This window comes from Bos javanicus, chromosome 11, assembly GCF_032452875.1.
Source record: "Bos javanicus breed banteng chromosome 11, ARS-OSU_banteng_1.0, whole genome shotgun sequence".
In the NCBI taxonomy this organism is placed as follows: Eukaryota; Metazoa; Chordata; class Mammalia; order Artiodactyla; family Bovidae; genus Bos; species Bos javanicus.
This window is the reverse complement of record NC_083878.1, coordinates 59,872,786-59,886,228: the sequence shown is the minus strand read 5'-3', so window position 1 is coordinate 59,886,228 and position 13,443 is coordinate 59,872,786. Positions and strand designations below refer to the sequence as shown.

The following is a 13,443-nucleotide window of genomic DNA, read 5'->3' as shown; positions in this document are numbered from 1 at the left end:
TGAAATTCTGGAAAATGAAAACTAATAACAAAGCAGATCACTGATTGTCTGGGCAGTGGGGGTGAGAGCTGAGAAAAGATAAAGTGGCATAAAGAAACTTTTTGGGTTGATGTGTTTGTAATCTTGACAGTGCTGATGAATTCATAGATGTATATGTAAGCTTGAGTTCACTGAACTATATACTTTAAATATGTTCAGTTTATTATGTTTCACACGTATCTTAAAGCTATAAAAGACAAATTAACTGATAAACTGACACTGTGTATTGTTGGGCTTCCCTTGTGGCTCAGTCAGTAAAGAATCTGCCTACAATGCAGGAGACCCGGGTTCGATCCCTGGGTTGAGGAGATCCCCTGGAGAAGAAGTGGCTACCCACTCCAATATTCTTGCCTGGAGAATTCCATGGATAGAGGAACTTGGCCAGCTACCTAATAGTTTAATTTCTGTGCCAGTGGTTTATTACTCTAAAAGAAAGTTGTTAGCTCTTTTCCAAAAATGAAGGAAAATCTAAAACTGTTTAGGAATAAAAAGTTCACATTTTGAAATGAAGGGTGAATTGTTCATGATAAATGTAGCCAAGTGTTCTGAACAGTCAGTTGATACCCGACTCTTCAGCAGAACCTTTTTGAGTATCAGGCAGGGGAGTTACCGTTTGCCTTGGAGAGTTTTCTTTCCCGCCCCCCACACTTTGGTAACCTACTTTTATGATATCTACTCATAGTGGCTCGTGCTTGATCACTCAGTGTCTGACTTTTTGTGACTTTGTGGACTGTATAGCCCACAAGGCTTCTCTGTTCATGGGATTTCCCAGGCATGAATAATGGAGTGGATTGCCATTTCCATCTCCAGGGAAATCTTCCCAACCCGGGGATTAAATCAGCATCTCCTGCATTGGCAGGCGGATTCTTTATCACTGAGCCACCAGGGAAGCCCAGCCATAGCAGACCTACGGGAAAACCTTCCTTGAATGCTTCAGTGTCTACTGTGGAAATAATGGGAAGGCATGATCTTTGAGTCAGAAAATGCATCGCTTTCTGGGTGTTACCCTTGGTATTCTCCCCTATGCACCTGGTATTAGTTAGCCTAACTTTTCAGAATTTTTTTGTTTGTTCATAAATTTAGGTAGTAATGTCATTTCTTGATTTCGGTTTCAGTTACTCTTTGTAGTATTATTAACAGTTAATTGTATATAGTCACTTCTTTATACTCCAGTATCCTTGCCTGGAAAATCTTCTGGACACAGGAGCCTGGTGGGCTGCAGTCCATGGGGTCGCAGAGTTGGGCACGACTGAGCGACTAACACACTAACACTTATAATTTGTATGTGAGCAGTTTTGGGTTTTCACCTGAGTCTGCTTTTAGACATGGGACAGAATGATACTAATAGTTTTTGAAATGTATAAACTATTTTTTTTATTTGACTTTAGGTCCATTGCAAAAGAACTTGCAGACTGGCTTATAAGCAACAATGTGGTAGAGCATATATTTGGACCAAATTTACATATTGAGGTTTGTGGACTTTTATATGACTTATCTGCTCTATTAAGAGAGAAAGTTTTTAAAAATTAACTATAATAAGGTTTTCTTTCCCAGATTATCAAACAGTGCCAAGTGATTTTGAATTTTTTGGCAGCTGAAGGGCGATTGAGTACTCAGCATATTGACTGCATTTGGGCTGCTGCACAGGTAATATCAACAGCTTACATTTATTAAATACTTCCTTATTATATGTTCTAAGTGCTCACTCCCTGATAAGGTGAATTCTGTTACCATTTTGTAGCTAAAGAAACCAAGACATGGGAAAAATTGGGGACCAAATCTGTGAATCCATGTCTTGTCTTACTGTACAAGTGGTATAATTAAAGGAAGTGAGAGCTAGTCAGTTAGAGGTTCTTGGTTTATTAAGAGACATTTTCCTATTATTATCATTTATACAATCAGTGCTTCTGTCCTGAACATTGTAATGTTTTTTTTTCTATTATACTATCTTCTTTTTAAATATAATTTTTGAAGAGGCTCATTTCCATATGGTTTAAATTTCAAAAAATTGATATCTTTTCAAAAAAGATATGCTATACATTTTCCCCTTTCTACCAGTCTCTCATGCATGCAGTTCCTTATCTCTCAGGTACATCATACATTTTCTGTATAAATTTCTAATTGTAAACAGTAAACATTTTTCTTTCCACTTTTCTTTTCCACAGATGTATCATACTAAATGGACTTGGTTTTTTTTCACTTAACATTTTGTCCTGGAGATTATTATTCCATATAAGTAACATAAAGCACTTAATTTTTTAAGGACTAGATAGTGTTTATTATATGCATGTACCGTAGTTTATTTAACCAATTCTTGTTCATAGGCACTATCTTTTTCTATTCTTTTCCATTACAACCAGTGCCACAACAGGTAACCTATTTACAGTCATTTCATCCAAGTGCAAAACCATTATGTAGGATAAATTCCTACTTGTAGGTAGAATTGTTACATTAAAGTTTATGTGTGGTTTACTTATGGTAGCTCATGGTGTGATAGTGCCACTTTGACCGCTCGCCGTTGTTTAGTTGGTAAGTCATGTCTGACTCTCTGCAGTCCCATGGACTGAGGCATGCCAGACTTCCCTCTCCTCTGTCTCCCAGAGTTTGCTCAAATACATGCATGTCCATTGAGTTGGTGATGCTATCTAATCATCTCATCCTCTGCCACCCATTTCTCCTTTTGTCTTCAATCTTTCGCAGCATCAACGTTTTTTCCAGTGAGTTGGCTCTTCACGACAAGTGGTCCAAGTACTGGCGCTTCCAACTTCAGCATCATTCCTTATCTTTTCACCTTTAAGTGAAAGGAAGTCCTTATCCTTATCCTCTTCAATTAGTTGTATTAAACTCCTTTTTATTTGCTCAACTAGTGAGTGAAAAGTGTTATCATTGATGTTTTAAATTTGGATTTCTTTAATGTGAATCAGGTTGGAAATCTTGTGTTTAAGAACCCTTTTTGTTTCCGGGAATGTTTATATTCTTTGCCATTTATCAATTGCTTTACTTTTTTTTTGTAGGAGATCTTTATATATCAATGAAATTGGACTTTTTTTCTGTTAGGAGTTATGACTACATTCTGCTTTCATGTCTCCTTGCTTAATTCAGGTGGTTTTTGCAGTTGAGTTTCAAGTACGTGGTTTCAGACTTGTGGTTTAAGTTCTTAATGGCCTGTGGCTTTTGTGTTATGGTTTGAAATGCATTTCAAGATTATAACAGAATTCACCTTTAGTTCCTTTCTGTACATTTTGTTTCAATTTTGTTTTTTAATCTTCTATCCAATAGGAATTTATCATATACATACGCAGTATTTCCCCTCCCAATTTTTGGTTGTGTTGTCCCCATTCCATTTGTTTAGTAATTCTCTTCACTGATTTCAGACACTAGTTTTATCTTGACTGGGCCAATTTCTGAACTTTGTAGACTGACCTTTTTGTGTATATAGTCATGATCTGTATTCCAGGGATTGGTAAAGTTATAGCCTGTGGGCTGGACACTGGATTTTGTAGTTTGTTTGCCCCATAGCTTTGCCTGTTCATTTTCATATTGTCTGTGGCTGCTTCCACACTGCAGTGGCAGAATACAATATCTGTTACAGAGAATGTATCACCTGTAATCGTAAAATATTTACTGTCTGGTGCATCGAGAAAACATTTGTTAGTCCCTGCTTTTATACTCATATCTTTTCTTTTTTCACCTTGTGTCTGTGTAACATTTCTTAATATCTGGCAAAGCTGATCCTTTATATATATTTTAAAGAATCTGTGTCTCATTTATTTTTCCATGTGAGTTTTAGCATTGACTTACCTTTAAAAATATTATTTTCATTGTTATAATTATTTTGAAAAGTGCTATCTTCTTATCCAAGTTGTGATATGCCATTTGTTTTATTTTGTATCTTTCAGCATTTCAGAGTTACTTGCATATAGATTTTATCATATGTTAAGCTCATTCTTAAGGGTTTTAATTTTATATATTATTGCTATTAAAATAGCCATTTCTCCCCTTATACTTGCTTTCATCCATTATATTTTTGTTTCATCCATATTCTTAATGATCACAACATATATACATAAACTTTTAATATACTTACACTTTTTCAAATTTTTGATTTTTAATTTTTATTCATAGCAAGACAAAATTGAGAACAATGATATATTAAGTAATATAGAATAAGTAACTAGGAGTAATGAAGCATTGTTTATTGAAACTGAAATTCATCACATTTAAATTGATACTATGTATTAATTTTATCTAGCATTTTATCCTGGCAAAAATTTGAATTCACCAAAAAGGAAATTATTAAAAAATTCTGGCATAATCTGTAATATAGTCTGAAATAACTTAAAATATTTATAAAGGATAGTTTAATGAGATGAAATAAATATATTTGAAAGATTATTTTATTTGCGTATTCCTGTGATTTGTTACTGTTTAACTTTTGACTGTACTACAGATTTCAAATTATCAGGAATTTTTACATTTTGAGTACCAACTATAACAGACATCAGGTTACAGGTTGTCTAGGGTTGGTTGGTTGGTTTCATAGGGTCTTGCCTGGGTCTTTTTTCCTTCCCTCTGGAGTAAGTTTTTGAAATCACTTTGCACAGTTGATATGCATACATACACACACTTCACCCTGTAACAATTGGATTGACTGCTATTTTTTTCATTGTTTGTATCAAAACTCTTCTGTTGGAATCCAAGCAGAAAAGAGATAAGGGTGACATAGGGAAATTGAAAAAAATGTGTAAAGTGGTTTATAAATATTTGAAAAATGCTTATCTTTGATTATAATTAAATGTAAGTTCAGCTAACATTATATCGTTTTCACCTATTAGGTAATTCTCATTATGTTTGACAGTACACTCTGTTAACCAGAGTATGGTGTAACTTTAGAAGAACAACATTGCAGTTCTCTTTCTAGTTATTTGTCTTCTAAATACATGTACATGAAAATGTTTGATACACCACTCACTATGCTACTAGACCCTGAATGTCTGTCACGTGGGACTAAATGAGTTTTGGGAAAGCCGTCTAGTAGAATGTTCGGTGGCCATGAGAAGGACTGAACCTGATGTATTTTGTTCATGTGTAACAACCTCCAAGATATGTTTTTATTAAATAATAACGGTAGTAGATTTTTTATTAAGAGAAACAGTAAGTACCCAGTGTATTCTCCCACTGTGTATTAAAACAGTGGTAAAAAGAGAATGTACATACATGTATATGTACTCTTTGTACTTGTGAGTGTCTGGAACAATTTTAGAAAAACACACAAGAAATTTTAATAGGTTTGCTTTTGGGGAAGTGGCCTGAGGTAGGTGGGAGATTTTGCCCACGTTTATGTAAACTTGAAAAGTTTTACATGTGTTTACTAATTTTTCATTAAATATAAAAAGTTGTACATAAAGTTACAGTAAAGATTTTGACATTTAAGTGACTTTCTGTACCATTTAAAATGACTTACTATTCTGATTTGAGTTACCTCTTTACATCTCTCTTCATACCCTTTCATATAAAATCTTTTAGTCATAGGACATAAAAAGGTAAACTTCAGAATCTTTTTTACTGTATTGGAATTTATCATTAAATGCTTTCCATATTTAAAGAATATATATAGATTTATATATAGATTACATATAGCCATGAAATTAAAAGACGCTTACTCCTTGGAAGACAAGTTAAGACCAACCTAGATAGCATATTGAAAAGCAGAGACATTATTTTGCCAACAAAGGTCCATCTAGTCAAGGCTATGGTTTTTCCAGTGGTCATGTATGGATGTGAGAGTTGGACTGTGAAGAAAGCTGAGTGCCGAAGAATTGATGCTTTTGAACTGTGGTGTTGGAGAAGACTCTTGAGAGTCCCTTGGACTGCAAGGAGATCCAACCAGTCCATTCTAAAGGAGATGAGTCCTGGGTGTTCTTTGGAAGGAATGATGCTGAAGCTGAAACTCCAGTACTTTGGCCACCTCATTCAAAGAGTTGACTCATTGGAAAAGACTCTGATGCTGGGAGGGATTGGGGGCAGGAGGAAAAGGAGACGACAGAGGATGAGATGGCTGGATGGCATCCCCGACTCGATGGACATGAGTTTGGGTGAACTCCGGGAGGTGGTGATGGGCAGGGAGGCCTGGCGTGCTGCAATTCATGGGGTCGCAAAGAGTCGGACACGACTGAGCGACTGAACTGATATATAGATTTATGTAACTTAGATAATAATTTTGTCTTAAAATACAGCTAAAAGCTTTTTGGGGATTTTCCTGTCTCAGTGACAGAAGTAAAATTACTTAGGTCTTAGAATTTAAATATCATCTGATTCAGTGTGCATTATGTACATTTTGAAGGGCAATAGTTCATACTTCTCATCTGATTCTCAAAGGGAATATATGATGACTAATTTTAGAAACACTGATTAGCTTCTGCTTGTATATTTGTATGTACATTTAAACTGCTGCTTTTTGAGACTCTGCATACTGTTAGCATGTGAAGTTATGATTGTACTTCAGTTATAATCTGGCCATTGCAGTATCTGTCATTGTGTTACATCTTATGATTTGAATTCTGTTCATTTATGCCTATTTTAGGAGCTGTTTATATGAATAGTGATTCCTTCTTGTACTATATATTCAAACCTCTTGTCTATACTATATTCTTTTTTTATGTTGTTGGGTATTTCCTGTGTTGTTCATATTTAAGGTAGACGACTGGTAAGAGATCTTAGTACTTTCAGGTGTTGTGAAATATTTTTCCATTAGAGCTCTTAAATAGACTTCTGGAAATGGGAAAACAGGATTTAATGTCCTTGTTTCATTCCTGCTGTCTATCAAATCTGGTACTCAGATAACTCAGATTTTTCCAGTTACACTGCAGAGATAGACCTATCTCCTCTGCAGCTCACTCGCAAATTTTCTGAGCTATAGCTTTCTCTCTCCCTTGATTCTCATGCTCAGCAACTCAGTTTTGTCTGACTCTTTGCAAACCTGTGGACTGTGGCCCACCAGGCTCCTCTGTCCATGAGATTTCACAGACAAGAATACTAGAGCAGGTTGCCATTTCCTTCTCCAGCGGATCTTCTCAACCCAGGGATCGAACCCTCATCTCTTGCATTGGCAGGCAGATTCTTTACCACTGAGCTATCAGGGAAGCCCGTTTTATCTGTTTCTGGTTCTCATTTCTTTGTGGGTTTGTTTCTTTTCATTCTAAAATACAGTAATGAATGAGTTTCCTTTATGGAAGATGAGGAAATTCTCATCATTTTTTTCTTCTCATTTTCCACTTTACAGTTTTTATTATGTTATTTATATTTTATCAAGTTATGCAACTTTTAAGTGAACCATAATTTCCACAGTTATTTAGTATTAATTTTGTATGTAGGTATATGATTTACCACAAATCCTTTTTCCTTATTCCTGTTTTTCTTGTTTCTTTTTCTTTATTCGAGTTAATTTGTGCTTATTTTTGTGGCTTTCACAGAGTAGACTTTTACTTTGTTGGTTTATAAACTGGCCTTTATACACAGTGGTCTGGGAGAATGAAAGAGGCAGAGATCACTCTAGATTGGTAGGTGGCAGGTTTAAAAGCAAGGGAAGTTTAAGAGGCTTGTCTTCAGTGGCTGCAAGATGAGTAGATCTCGGCACTCACGTGCCAAATCTTAGAAGTTGTAAGTGAGGCCTTAACTGGGTTTAGACACAATTACTATAACCTTGGAGTAGTTCCTACTTAAGGAGTGGCAGGCAGGCAGAGTGTATATTCCAATGACAGGGGAGGAAGTGACAAGGGAGGAAGTGAGGTACCTCTCTTTGCTCAGTTTCAGCTCAAAAGTCAACTGGCAGTAATGTCCTCTCGATTATTTTCTCTAACATCTCTGAAGAGAAAATTGTGGGTATTTTATTCTCGGTTTCCACATATTTGAGATGTCTGATCTCTGTACTTGAAGCATTTGATCGAATATCATATAAAGAGCCACTCTAGCTTTCAGTAAGAACAGTGTAGTATATTTGAAGAGTAGTCCTTTGTTTTCTGAACAACTTTTATTTTTAATATTAAACAGAAAAGAGTATCTACTATATATCCCATCATTCTTTGTTGGCAGAATTTCTCTCATGTTGTTTTGTAGGTGTTCATTAACCCCATGAGGGTTTTTCTTTTTTTTTTTCAAAATTTTTTTATTCATTTGACTGCACTGTGTCTTAGTTGAGGCATTTTGATCTTGCTGCAGTATGTGGGATCTTTTTTAGTTACAGCATGCAAACTCTTAGTTGTGGCATGTGGGATCTAGTTCCCTGACCAGGGATCGAACCTGGGATCCCTGCATTGGGAGTGCAAAGTTTTAGCCACTGGACCATCAGGGAAGTCCCAGAGAGTTTTTTTTTTTTTCCCCCTTTTTAACTTGTTTTGAATTTTTGGTTGATGGCCTTCAACAGTATTTTATTTAAACTTTTTTTTATTATGGTACAAATATGTTCAGCATAACAAACCATTAATTTACCACTTCAGCCATTTGTAAATGTATGATTCAGTGGCATTGAATACACTCAAAATGTTTTTTAACCATCACTTACCTGTATACATGGAGAAGGCAATGGCACCCCACTCCAGTACTTTTGCCTAGAAAATCCCATGGATGGAGGAGTCTGGTAGGCTGCAGTCCATGGGGTCGCTAGAGTCGGACACGACTGAGCGACTTCACTTTCACTTTTCACTTTCATGCATTGGAGAAGGAAATGGCAACCCACTCCAGTGTTCTTGCCTGGAGAATCCCAGGGACGGGGGAGCCTGGTGGGCTGCCGTCTGTGGGGTCACACAGAGTCAGACACGACTGAAGTGACTTAGCAGCAGCAGCTACCTGTATACAAAACTTTGACATCACATCCAATGAAGACTCTGTACATACTAAACAATAACTCTCCGTTCCTTCTTCCCATCTCTCAGGGAACTTTTGATTTCTTTTCTTCTACATTATATCTTTATGAATTTGACTATTCTAGGTACCTCATTTTGGTAGAATCATACAGTATTTGTCTGTGGCGGCTTATTTTACTAAATACAGCTTTTTAGGGTTCATCATGTTATCACTTCAGTTCAGTTCAGTCACTCAGTTGTGTCCGACTCTTTGCGACCCCATGGACTGTAGCTCCCAGGCCTCCTTGTCCATCACAAACTCCCAGAGTTTACTTAAACTCACGTCCATCGAATCGGTGATGCCATCCAATCATCTCATCCTTTGTTGTCCCCTTCTCCTTCCGCCTTCAATCTTTCCCAGCATCAGGGTCTTTTCAAATGAGTCAGTTCTTTGCTTCAGGTGGCCAAAGTATTGGAGTTTCAGCTTCAGCAATAGTCCTTCCAAGGAATATTCAGAACTGATTTCCTTTTTGATGGGTTGGTTGGATGTCCTTGCAGTCCAAGGGACTCTCAAGAGTCTTCTCCAACACCACAGTTCAAAAATATCAATTCTTCGGGGCTCAGCTTTCTTAATGGTCCAACTCTTCCATCCATACATGACTACTGGAAAAAGTCTATAAAAGACTAGACAGACCTTTGTTGGCAAACTAATGTCTCTGCTTTTTAATATGCTGTCTAGGTTGGTCATAACTTTTCTTCCAAGGAGTAAGCGTCTTTTAATTTCATGGCTGCAGTCACCATCTGCAGTGATTTTGGAGCCCAAGAAAATAAAATCTTGTCATGGTTTCCATTGCTTCCCTATCTGTTTACCATGAAGTGATGGGACCAGATGCCATGATCTTCGTTTTCTGAATGTTGAGCTTTAAGCCAACTTTTTCACTCTCCTCTCTCACTTTGATCAAGAGGCTTTTTAGTTCTTCTTCACTTTCTGCCATAAGGGTGGTGTCATCTGCATATCTGAGGTTATTGATATTTCTTCCGGCAATTTGATTCCAGCTTGTGCTTCCTCAAGCTCAGCGTTTCTCATGATGTACTCTGCATATAAGTTAAATAGGCAGGGTGACAATATACAGCCTTGATGTACTCCTTTTCCTGTTTGCAACCAGTCTGTTGTTCCATGTCCAGTTCTAACTGTTGCTTCCTGACCTGCATACAGATTTCTCAAGAGGCAGGTCAGGTGGTCTGGTATTCCATCTCTTTAAGAAATTTTCCACAGTTTGCATATGTAAAATAGATTACTGTTACATAGAAATAGCTGAATTCTGCTTGTTGAGCTTATACTCAGTACATTGTAGTGTGTAATTTTGTGAATCTGCTTTTAGTGCTACTTGCTTTCTCTCTCTATAAAATCATGTCATTATGAATAGTTTTACAAGTCCTTTCCAATGTATTTTCATTTTTTAATTGATTTATTTATTTTTGTGGTCTGATATCTGTGGCTAGAATTTCTATGTACCGTTGAGTGGCTATGGTGAATGTGAGCATCACTGTCTTGTTCCTGATCCTAAGGGAAATTTTTTTCAGTCGTTGGGTACTGGCTGTGATGTTAGTTGTGGGATTTATAAATCACCTTTATCATGTTCAGGAGTTTTTCTTCTTAAAAGTGGGAGAAGGCAATGGCAGCCCACTCCAGTGTTCTTGCCTGGAGAATCCCAGGGACGGGGAGCCTGGTGGGCTGCCGTATATGGGGTTGCACAGAGTCGGACACGACTGAAGTGACTTAGCAGCAGCTTCTTAAAAGTGCTGAGAGTTTTTATCTTGAGAGGGTGTTGGATTTTTGTCAGATGCTTTTTCTGTGTCAGTTGAGATTGTATGGCTTTTTTCCTTCTTTCTGTTAATATGTTGTATTACAGTAATTAATTTTCTTTTTGAAGTATTCTTGTATTCCTGAAGTAAATCTCATTTGGTCCTGGTAAAAATTTTTTTACTATGAGGTTGTATTTGACTTGCTGGTATTTTGTGAAGGACTTGTTGTATCATTAAAAGAGATACTGCTCTGTTACTTTCTGTTCTTAGGAAAGTTTGGTATTGGGTTAGTGCTAGTCTCATAGAATGAGTAAAGAAGTTGATTGTCTTCAGTTTGGGGGAAGGGTTTGAGAAGGATTGGTGATAATTTTTCTTTAAATGTTTGGTAGAATTCAAGTTAAACCATGTATTTTAAACTGTACTTTGGGAGATTGATTACTGACTCATTCTGTTGTTAAAGAGACATTTTTCATTTCTTCTTGAGTCAGTTGAGGTAACTTGTAAGCAATTTTTGGCATACAGTGTCCATGGTATTTTCTTAAAAAAATTTTTTTTAACCTTCAAGTTTGGTAGCAATATACCACATTCTGATTTTAGCTATTTACATTTCTCCTCTTTCTATTTTTAAAAATTATTTTTAGTTTAGCAAAAAGCTTATTACTTGTTTAGAAGAACTAGCTCTTGGTTTTGTTAATTAAAAAAAAAAATTATTTGTTTGGCTGCACGTGAGCCTGCAGGATCTAGTTCCCTGACCAGGGATTGAACCTGTGTCCCCTGCATTGGAAGACAGATTCTTAACCACTGGACCACAGGGAAGTTCTGGTTTTATTAATTTTTAAAAATTGTTTTCCTAATCTGTATTTTATTATCTGTGTCCTCACCTTTGTTATTTTCCTTCTTTTAGTTTTGGGTTTAGTTCATTATTTTTCTAGTTTCTAAGTGGTAAAGTTAGGTTGTTGATAAGGAGATCTTTTTTTTTTTTAATTTTTTAACTTTACAATATTGTATTGGTTTTGCCATATATCAACATGAATCCGATACAGGTGTACACGTGTTCCCCATCCTGAACCCTCCTCCCTCCTCCCTCCCTGTACCATCCCTCTGGGTGGTCCCAGTGCACCAGCCCCAAGCATCCAGTATTGTGCATTGAACCTGGACTGGCGACTCGTTTCATCTTTTAAAGTTTACATTTAATAAATTTCCTTCTGTGCAGTGGAATGTCAGCATTTCCTTTTCTTGCTTTCATGATTATTCTATTGTCTTTGGCTTTTAGCAGTTTGATTATAATATGTCTTGGGGTAACTCAGCTCTTATTAGGAATTTGTTTGAAATTTTGAATTTGTGAACTTGTGTCTTTCCTCAAGTTGAGGAGCTTTTTGCTATTAGTCTTAAATATACGTTGTGTACTTTTTTTTTTTTTCTGTGAGATTTCTACAACGATTATATTGGTAGATTGGATGGTGTTCCACAGGACCCTTAGACTCTGTTCAATCTTCTTCATTCTTTTTCTTTCTATTCCTTAGACTCAGTAATTTCAGTTGTCCTATTTTCAAGTTTGTTTATTGTTCTGCTTGTCAGATCTGCTTTTGAGGTTCTGTAGTATATTTTTTATTTCCATTACTTTACTTTTTAGCATTTCTCTTTTGGCTCCTTTTTATGATTTATGTCTTTAATGATATTCTCATTTTGTTCAGGCAATATTTTCCTGTCTTCACCCTTTTCCTTTAACTCTTTTAACATTAAGATGTTTCAAGATCTTTTGTCTAGTAATTTCTTTGGGTTTGCATTCTATGAATGATGGTACTTTTGTGTTGATTTATTTATTTGAATGTGCCATCTTTTCCTGTTTCTTTTTATATTTTGTGTTGGTTTTCTTTTTTTTTTTTTTGGTTGTAAACAGTGTGAAGTCTACAATATGGTAAATTGGAAAAAAGATTCTCTTCCTTTTTCAGAGTTTGTTCTTTTCTGATTGTTTTTGGGCTAAAGATCAATCTAATGTGAAACTTTATGGACTTTTCATGTTTTTTCCTGAGCCTGTGTCTTTCCCTTACAATGTGTAGTATCTTTCTAAATTTTTCTATACATTCATTCTTTGTTGAGCATCAAAAAGAAAAAAAAAGACATCCTGGTGTGACTTCTTTAATTCTTCCAGTAGACACTTCACCTTATTTGGGTTGAAACAGTGGCAGTTAACCTGCCTGCCTACACCTCAAGCCATCCGATGTAGTGATCCAAGTTCAGAACACAGAAGTTTATTATTTGGAGCACAAGATCATTATTGCCCACCCATGGCTCCAACAAACTGTACCAGCGTCACATTGCTGTCCCCACAGCTTCTTGGCATAGCGTCAAGGACTGGGAAATGGGTAGCTTCTATCACTCTGAAGGCTGAAAATGGCCAGCATTAACAACAGTTTACCAGCCAAGTTTTCCTTTGGGAACGTAAGAGTTCAGATTGGCAACTCCAGAGTTTCGGAATTGTTACCTCATACAGTTTCTGTAGTACTGTTGCTTTTTAGGTACGGAGATGGATTCCTGGCACTTTCTGCCCTACCATCTTCCCTGACATCCTTTTCCTCTCTTTTCTTTTCAATAACTAGTGAAGAGTCTGTGAACCAACTCCACACTGCTGTTTTTACCAGTAACTAAAGCTGTCAATCTTAAAATTTTCTCCTCACTTTTTGGATGTGTTTTCATAATGTGTATCTTGTAAAGAGCCTTATGTGTCTTTTGCCTCCGCTACAGGATTATGTAATTA

General features: G+C 36.4%; 1 protein-coding gene and 1 non-coding gene across 6 annotated transcripts in view; one reads left to right on the top strand and one right to left on the bottom strand.

Annotated features, from left to right (window-relative positions):
- USP34 (ubiquitin specific peptidase 34) overlaps positions 1-13,443 on the top strand; it is a 240,901-nt gene that overhangs the window by 88,230 nt on the left and 139,228 nt on the right. For all 5 annotated transcript variants that reach the window (XR_009739441.1, XM_061432737.1, XM_061432739.1 and 2 more), the window contains exons 9-10: positions 1,428-1,509; positions 1,594-1,686. Coding sequence is in view for 4 of the 5 variants with exons in the window: in XM_061432737.1 (XP_061288721.1) it covers positions 1,428-1,509; positions 1,594-1,686 (175 nt within the window). In the remaining variant the exon portion in view is untranslated. The remainder of the gene's footprint in view (positions 1-1,427; positions 1,510-1,593; positions 1,687-13,443) is intronic.
- On the bottom strand, positions 8,317-8,389 carry TRNAG-CCC (transfer RNA glycine (anticodon CCC)). Its single transcript has one exon. It is a non-coding gene; the product is annotated as a tRNA-Gly (tRNA).